This window comes from Lepisosteus oculatus, chromosome 12 (genome assembly GCF_040954835.1).
Source record: "Lepisosteus oculatus isolate fLepOcu1 chromosome 12, fLepOcu1.hap2, whole genome shotgun sequence".
Lineage (NCBI taxonomy): Eukaryota > Metazoa > Chordata > Actinopteri > Semionotiformes > Lepisosteidae > Lepisosteus > Lepisosteus oculatus.
In genome coordinates, this window is record NC_090707.1 from 3,372,492 (window position 1) to 3,381,366 (window position 8,875).

The 8,875-nt window shown below is 47.2% G+C and overlaps 1 protein-coding gene and 1 long non-coding RNA gene across 5 annotated transcripts in view; one reads left to right on the forward strand and one right to left on the reverse strand.

Moving 5' to 3' along the window:
• The window catches only part of zranb3 (zinc finger, RAN-binding domain containing 3), a 42,079-nt gene extending 33,326 nt beyond the window's left edge, over positions 1–8,753 (forward strand). For all 4 annotated transcript variants that reach the window (XM_069196259.1, XM_069196256.1, XM_069196257.1 and 1 more), the window contains exons 16-21: positions 674–775; positions 1,613–1,755; positions 2,289–2,417; positions 3,710–4,079; positions 7,717–7,848; positions 7,942–8,753. In XM_069196259.1, coding sequence (XP_069052360.1) covers positions 674–775; positions 1,613–1,755; positions 2,289–2,417; positions 3,710–4,079; positions 7,717–7,848; positions 7,942–8,040 — 975 coding nt within the window. In that variant the 3' untranslated portion in view covers positions 8,041–8,753. The remainder of the gene's footprint in view (positions 1–673; positions 776–1,612; positions 1,756–2,288; positions 2,418–3,709; positions 4,080–7,716; positions 7,849–7,941) is intronic.
• On the reverse strand, positions 4,073–8,348 carry LOC138241948 (uncharacterized). The gene is made up of 3 exons (XR_011191224.1): positions 8,258–8,348; positions 6,751–7,143; positions 4,073–4,202 (listed from the first exon to the last, which is right to left on the reverse strand). It is a non-coding gene; the product is annotated as an uncharacterized lncRNA (long non-coding RNA).
• Positions 8,754–8,875: the final 122 nt, after the last annotated feature.

Genomic DNA, 8,875 nt, shown 5'->3' on the forward strand with positions numbered 1-8,875 from the left:
AAATGCAATGGACTGAAGAAATTAAAGTTTGAATTAAATCATTCAATAATTCAAATAATTGTTAATGTCCTGTTCTTTAAGCAGGAAAATGTGTTCCATAAAGGATTTTCTGAATGACAATTGTAAATGTACAAGATTTCTATAAAAGAGTATTGTTATCAAGTTGAATTCAAATGTAAGCATTCAGAAAGGTAATATTTTGCCTTTTATAATCAATAAAATATATTTATGAAGTTGCATATTTCTTTTGCTGCGCCACAAAGATGAGATTACAGTATCAGCAGCTCATTCGGCTCCATTACGCTTGCTAGAAGCTGAAACAATGAATAAATGTATTTGTTGGTCTCAGTCAATTCCTGGGACCGTTTGGTCGAAGTCTCACATGGGTGAGATGATAATTTAGTCTTATTAAAGAATGTGTATAAATTTCAAAATGCATTTACCAGTAGTGATTGTGCTACAAGGTTGAGGAAATTTCCTGCAAACCAAGGGCGATCTGAATGAGAACTGATGTACATTTATTTTTAATTTTTCTCAGAACACAGACCTTGCATCTTTTTAAAGGACATCTACCGTATGTGCGTTTTCAGTCACATTTGGGACATTTTTAAAAGTCTAAGTAGACAAAGACAAAGTCTACAGTATCTTACATTCATGTCTGCTTGCATTTTAGGATGGCGTTCCTTTGAACTGCAATTTCATCCCGCTGGACATAAAATTAGAGAACTGGGAAGATTTGCCAGAGATGTTCCAGCATCCCGAGAACCGTCAGCAAGTAAGACGATCTTTGCAGTTTCAATGGGTCTGATGCTGTCAGGGGACACGTGTCCCACCTGTGTTTTATAAAACGCAGGACAAACCCAAGGACTTTGTACAACGTGAATAAACAAAAAGACAAAAAAGTACAATATAAAGTAAATGAAAAAAACAAGAGCGTACAGGTTTTTACAGATGCAGGCAATCGGACGTAGACCTTGGTAAAAAGGTAACATTTGAGTTTAGATTTGAAGAGAGTTGACCAGTTCTCTTGTGAAGTCTGAGGAAGGTCACTGGAGACAGAGAAGGCATGGTCACCGCAAGTCCGTGATTTAGTCCTGTGTGCAGTGAGCAGAGGACCAGCCTCAACTGACCGGAGCCCACAAGCAGGAGTGTTGACATGGAGGAGTTCAGAGATGTATGATGGAGCCAGAGTGTTTAGAGCCTTGAAAATCAGTAACAAGATGAACTTGAACTTGAACTTTATCGCCATATGTAACCGGTACTGGTACAATGGAATTCTTACTTACAGAAAGTCTCTCAATTGTAAAACAAGTGTAAAAAAGAAGTGTAAAAAACAAAAAAGTGCAAACAGTGCATCAAGACAATGTACAAACAAACAATAGACAATGTGCAAGTAAACATGTAGACAGTTTGAATGTAAACAATACAGACGTGTAAACAATGACTGGAGATGTGCAATAGATAAGAAATCATAAAGATCTTGTAGTTACGAGTTACAGAGCCCATAGAGGAGAGAGTTGCAGACCTCAAGCCTTGCTATGAAGGGTATGCAGGAGAGGGGGCGTGCTCTGGGGGCGCTCACAGCCGGTCGCTCGCTCGCTCGCTCTGCCAGGTGCTGCGGTTTGTGCGGGCCTGGAGCGCCCTGACGGCCATGAAGCAGAGGGCGATCCGGAGGAGCGGCCGCGTGTTTCTCGACCCGCGCGCGGCCCTGGACGACATCGCGGGCGGCCAGCGGAGGCACAGCAGCACCAAAAGGCAAGGAGCTCTGCTCGGGGAAGGAGCCTCCCAGCTCCAGGAGTCCTTGCGCTCAAGCGAGGAGTTAAAGAGAGCAGGGATCGGGGTTTTGAACCGGAGTCGGCTCGCGGGTTTCCGCCAGCTGTAACCAGTCCTGTTGCGCCACACGGGGGTGGAGCGGACAGGTACGGTGAGAAAAGGAAAGGGGGAGGAGGGACACAACTAAATTAACAGGTGAAAATCTAATATTAGACCGTCGTCTTTTGTTCCGTCTCTGGGGGGATCGCACAAAGCTCCATGCAGGCAACTTTTGGAGAGTTTTCCAGAATCAATTTGCACTTCTCCAGTGCCGCCCGCAGACTCGCGCTTTGCGACGTTATCAGTGTGTGACACACCTTTCATGTCCCTCCTCTCGTGCTCTCACTGCGCTGCGCGCTCCTCGAAGAGTCAAGTTCTTTTTCTGTGTGCGTGTAACAGGGTGAAAATGATGTACTGCAGGTCTATCGTTTTTCCCTTCGATGCATCGTTTCTTGCTGTCGTGTTTTTTCCTTCAGATATCTTACCAAGGAGGATGTGGCGCAGGCTTCCCTCAGGAAGGTGCTGAAAGATGGAGGCTTTGTCCGAGTTATTGCCAGAGAAAACCCCTTCCTCCCCAAGAGTAAAACAAACCAAGTTCACCAGACGTAAGCTGTTCCTGTGTAAAAATTGATAAGTGCTGTATGCGGCGCGCGGGCTGGACTGTGGGTTCCCACAGGTGCCTTGCCGTGACGGAGGAGTTGAAAGCCGGGTTTCTCGACTCCCTGCCGGGCCCTGAGACAGGCTGCTGTCATGTTGTCAGGAGGGGTGCTGTGATTACCGGCAACTGTCCCTTATCCAGTACCGTGATCCTCTGTCAGATCCTGGGATCAGGCCTGGGCAGCTTGTTACACCCCCACCCCCACCTTACAGTTTCATTATTACCCGTCCTGTCTCCCTCCTCACTCAGTTCACCACACCGAGGGCAGGAGAGTTCTTTCAGTGTGAGCGCGACTAAAATGCTCTTGTTCTCGGAGACTTAATGTTTCAGCTCGTTCCTGCTCATTCTGCTGGCAGGTCTAGCTTGCGACGTCTCTTCAATCTGGCATTACCATCGTCATTAAATAATATCTCCCTTCATTTGGGAGGGAAAGATCTGAGGCACCTGGCGTGCCTCTCGCTGAGAAGCTCCTGTGTTTGAAGGCAGGAGGCGAGCAGGGAAAGAAAGATTGCCTCAGACCATTTGCGCTATAAGCCAGCCAGGACTGAAAGGGGGTTTTGGAAGCCCAGGAGCCTGTCAGTACCCGGCCCAGATGGATCAAGCTTAATCCCCTGTCTGGAAGGCAGGTGAAGCTGCCCTGCCTGGCAGAAGTTGCCATGGGAACCCCAGCTTGCCTGCGGGTCTGGGAGGCCCCCCCCCAGGGGCAGGGTGGGGGCTTCTGGGAGCATGTGAGCCCGAATCCGGCTCCTTCCCTTCGCCACGCCCAGCGAGGATGTGGCTTGCAGGTTTCCTTGCGGGTATTTTCACGATTGAACCGCTGGAAGAAAACGGTTTAAAATGGGAAATAAAAATGCTTCTGAACATGCAAGCTGAAAGTCGTGAAAGTACAGTCCCCCGCTAGCCCCGAGCGCGTCCCGGTTGCTGTATATAGGTAGAGCGTTGTTTTCAAGTAGGGAGCTGCGTCAGCATGCGTAGGCTGCAATGGAACAAGTAAGAGGTTTATTCCAGGCTGGAAAGAGAAGAAAAGAAACACAGCGTTTCGGCTGCGGAGCCTTCTTCACGTGTGTGGAAAAGGTGTTAAATTTCAGCCGAAATCCTTCGGGAATGAAGTTCTAACAACGACATCTGTAGGGGAACAGGAGGGGGTCAGAGAGCCTGCCTTGGCCCTGACGCGCCGCGGAATAATCCTCGACCTGTTCCTCTGCGCTGGGCTCGCTCACGCTGGCTTTGTCTCGTCAGGGGCGGAGGGCCCTCCGGAGACGGCGCCGCTGAGGGCCGCGCCACCAGCCCGGCCGGGCCACCCGAGGGCACGGGCTACCTGCAGGCCCTGGGCCAGGACGGCGCCCCCCTGTGCCTCTGCTGCCTGCGGCCCTGCCCTCGGCCCGCCCCCGGGGACTCGCGCTTCTGCTCCCAGGACTGCCAGGAGGACTTCCTGGTGCGCTCCAGCCAGGCCCACATGAGGGCCCGCGTCCTGGCGACGGAGCGCGGCGTGTGCCAGCAGTGTGGCCTCGGAGCCCAGGAGCTGTACCAGCGTGTCCGGGACGCCCCCCCCGCCCGCCGGAAGGAGATCCTGGAGAGCAGCAGCTTGGCACAGCTGCCCCTCCGCCAGGTAGTGGCGAGGACGGGGGGGAGGAGTCCCGAGCTTGTCTCGGGCTGCTGTCAGGACACGCGGGGTGTGATTTGGAGGTTGTCACAAGTTGCAATCGCACGTTTTTATTTAGCAGTTACCGATCTGTGGGATAACGGAGACAGAAATACATCTGATAAAGTGCTGAAGAGTTATTTTTATTCTGTTAGTTAATCAGAAAGTAAAATGTTAATAGTGCTAATTATTGCATTTGCTACTCAGAATGTAAGTGTCACAACACCACTACTAGAGACCCCAAACTTTCTGCGAAGCCTGATGGGCCTCTGCATATTCAGATCCCTTCACAGTTTTCACACTCTGTTTGAAGCCTCAAGCTTTAGGGCCTGCAGTCATGACACTTTGATGTATAGAATCATGTCTTTTATCTACACAACCTGCTCCACACATTCAAAGCAAAAATTAAAAGATACAAACGGTAATTAATATGACGAAAAATGGAGAAGTCATAACTACCTAAGTTCAAACCCTTTGCTGTGGCAAACCTAAATTAATTCAGGTACTTTAATGAGCCACAATTAGTTCTGTGGCCTCTGTCTGTGTGCAATAATAGTGGTGGATATGATTACAGAATAAATAACACCTGTTTCTGTAATGTTGTTCAGTCAGGTAGTGAGCGAATTTCAAGTGAAGACTCATCGATGAAGACAAAGGAGTTTTCAGACCAGCTCAGGGATTAAATTGTATAAAGGCACAGATGAGGGGTATAAAAACATTTCCAAGATTTCTTTAATCTCTTTTTGAACCTGGTGAAGTCAGTCTGCCAGGAGGAATGGGCAGGAACCGCACTGGTGCAGACTGACCCAACTGCGGCTTTAATCGCCGCCTGATGCGCTTCGCCGTGTGGGTCTGAACTTACTTCTTTCTTCTCTTTAGTTATGGCTGACATTTGCTGTAACTTATATTACCTTTAGAAGTCTTCAATTTGAGCATTCACAGTTTGAGCGTTCCTTCTGTAATTTCACAGAACAGCATATGAAGGCTCTGAGTACACGTTCAAGGCACTGTTTGTGTATATTATGTAGAAATGCTCATGGGAGCATATTTTCCTCTGAAATACATTTCCACTGTGTAGAGATAACACATGGGACACAACAGGTGTACAGTTCTGGAAATTATTTCTATTATTATTTCAGAAGCGGATAACAGAAGCACAGGATTTTAAGGGTAACCAGCCTCATGTGTGTATGACTAGGTATCCGCATATTTGAAGATCTTTTGCTTTGTGCTTCTGAAAGATGAGTTCTTTGTGTGCGAGTGGGATTAATTCCCCTATGCTGCAAGAACAGTGCGGTCTTATTGTGGCCACAGGCTTTGCCATGATGTGCTCGGGCTCTACTGCAGCTCAGCTGCACAGAGGAGAGAGATTCTAGGCCTATAAGATCCTGCATTGATTTTTCTGTACCGGGGCGGAACAGCAGGGTATGCAATTCTGTTTGCCATTTCTATAAAGTAGAAACACCTTCTCACAAATCAATGCACTGTGCCTGCTGGATTTGGGATAACAACCCTCGCGCTAAAGGAAATGGCCAATGCAGTAGATCATAAATACTCCTGGCATACAGAATTAGAGACGTGAGGTTAGTTGAGTGTATCAGAAGGCCACGCTCCCTCAGGGCTGGCTGGGAGGACTTAGTGATATTGATCAGGTCACCATCCAATTTACCATCTGTACAAGTTACTCACTGTGGTGCTTCACAGGTCCTCCCAGAACCAGGCTAATTATGGTAAAGGACTTTACAGTCTGAATAGGGATTGATTTCTGCAGCTGGCCTGTCCCTGGGGCATCTCAGCCTGAAAAGGCAAGGAGTCCCAGATGGCTTGAGTACAAATTGAAAATGCCAACATTAAATCTAGAGTGGCTTTAGACTTCTTTTAGCCCGCTTTTTTTTAATGTATTATATCTGTCTCAATTGCAGTCTGATACCTTTTGTTGCAAAGAGACATGACAATTGTGCAAGGAAAGAAGTGTGGTTCTGCTGTATAAACAGTGATTTTACAGTGACGCGCCTCCCTTTAAAAGGCAATTAGTAAGCGCTGCCTTTTTGCTTGATCCCAGTTTAGCAAAATGTATTCATTGCCCTCCGGGCACAGCTCTTTTTTTATCATTATTAACCTTAATCATTTTAGATAATGTAGTCGAGATCATTATACACCGCTATCATATCTGCGGGACTGCTCAGTCGGCACCTGGTGAAAACACTCAGGCAGCCACACACTCAGCCCGGACGGGGCGAACAGGCTCTGGGATGAGGGATCAGCACCGCCACTAAACTGGGCTTGAGGGACTGATGAGTGACAAGCTGCTCAAACCGGGTCTCCTAATGAGCAGATCTTCAGTGGTTTCAATAGGGAATCTGAATCGGCCCACGGGACGTCCCATGACAAGAGATGTGTATGATAAGGCAATTCTTGTTGGGTGATAGATAAGAGCTCTCCCAGCCTTCTCCTGCAGGAGTCAGAACGGTTCAGAACCAAAAATGTTTTTAATAATTCCTTCAGTCCTTTCTATATTGCCCATTGTAAAGGAAGCACAAAGTACTAGTTTAAGCATTAAACAAGTGGTGGTGCCGGCAGTTTGTTAATATGCTTCAGCATACCAACAGGAGCATGGCCCAGTACAGCTATGACCTACCTGGGGACTACCTGGCCGAGCTGACGCACAGACCTGATCAGCCTCTGGACAGATTGCTGTGGGATGTGCTGCCACTCGTCCTGGGCAGCTGGTGAAGCTGGGCTGGTCATGGTCTCCTACCATTGGTGCTGGCCAGTTGATCCCACGCCTGTCCTGATGGGCTCGGCTCGGGTGAAAAGCAAGGTGTCTACGTTTTGCTGTTGTTTTCCCTCCACCTGAAGTCAGAACCTGTAGATCCGCTGGAACAGCAGAATTGTTGGCTGGAGGGCCTTGCCGGCGTACCGCCGAGCAATACGTTTGTCCTTCATCTGCAGTGAACGGCTGCTGTGAGACGGGAGATTCTTCCCACGACGTCACACAGGCACCACAAAACATCTCCACACACGTTGTTTTCTGTGAGGGGCGAAATGGCACTCATCTGTGAAGAAACACTCCAGCACTCCCTTCTGCCACCTCGATAGATTCTCTTGTTCTGGAAGCCACAAATGTCTTCTGTGAACGTTTCTGTGGACTAGGCTACCGATCTCTGAAGCAGCACATCATTCGCTGTTGGTTCAGATTCTTCAGCTTTATTTGGTTTACCTGTAAGCTGGCAATTGTATCTCAACACTGATCTCCTGACATTTTTTTAATGAAATCGTAAAGCGTGGTATTTTATCATCTCAAGGAAAAGTACCACTCAGAAATTAATGCCCTTTCTGCTCACTGTTTAAAACAACTTAACATTTTGTGAGCGCACAGAGCTATTGCTGTAAAACTGAAGTTGTGTTTTCTTTGTGTAGTCAGATTTATCCCCCCCCCCCCCAATTAATGTTGGCATTTGACATTCAACCTAGTAAGCACTACTCAAAATATTGTAGCAAATTAATAGAGCTTGCGGGATACCAATACGTGTCTGCAACTATAAACTGAAAAGGAGAGATTGTACTGTTTATGCTCTTTCTCTTTTTAAAAATCTGCTGCCAGCTGAACGAGATCATCCGTGACCCAGCGGAAGGGCAGTTTTGGCAGGTCGATCACATCAGGCCTGTGTACGGCGGAGGAGGACAGTGCTCCCTGGACAACCTGCAGACACTGTGCACGCTCTGTCACAGGAAGGTCAGTCTCTCCCAGGCCTTCGCCCTGCTGCACTTTGCCTGTTTACTTGTGGGAGTGAAATCCCGGGCCTGAAACCCTGTGCTTGTTTTACAGAGAACTGCACAGCAAGCCAAAGAGAGGAGCCAGATGAAGAGAAGCATGGCAGCATCAAAACTTGCTTCAGATATAACCCGATTTTTCATTAAGAAATAACAGGCTGTCTGGGGAAAGCGGGGCTCTCGTCTGTCAGAGCAGAAGGACGCAGCTCAGCCTGGTGCAGAGTGCCGAGAAACAGGACCCGGTTTACCTCTCGAGCAGGTTAAGCAGATTCGGACCCTAAAGCAGGGACACCACGGTCCCTTACAGACCTTTCCGATTGACTTGTTTTCTGACTGGAATGAAAGATGTGGTGTGTGCACCCATGCTGTACCTTAGGAGGGACTATAACAGCCTAAAGCTTAGATGTTCAGAAGATGCTCCGATCCTTTTGTTGGGCACTTGCTTGATTGCACTCCTGTCTCATCATCTCCTTCTTGCAGTTTTCTCCACTTGATGTGCTCGGAATGTTTGATAGGTAAACGTACATCCCTCTGGAATAATGTGCCAAATTCCGTAAGCGGCTGTTGTCTGTGGAGTAAAACACTAACTGGTGAGCCCCCCAGCTTGTAAATGAAAGAGTTATCCCTTTATCCGTTCTTACGCCTTGTACCGGAGTGGAACTAGAAGGTTCAAGATTTAGTTGTTTTCAACATGAAAATGCAAAAAAAAACTCTGGCAGCACCTAGCAAATTTTAGTTCAACTTTAGTTTTGCAAAGTTATTCTGAAATAAGAATTCCTTTTAACTGGTAGATGATGTTTACAAAAGTCTGAGCTTTGCTTGTCAAGAAGACATTTCTGTAGTCAAATAAAAGTCTGAATCACTCAATACCTTTTTGTGTTTTGCATTTGATTTCTTAGTTCTAATGATCTAAAGGTATACTTTCAGTTAAAAAAAACTGTAAGATGACTTTTTTGTAATTATTTTTTTTTAAAAAAGCTCTTAAACCA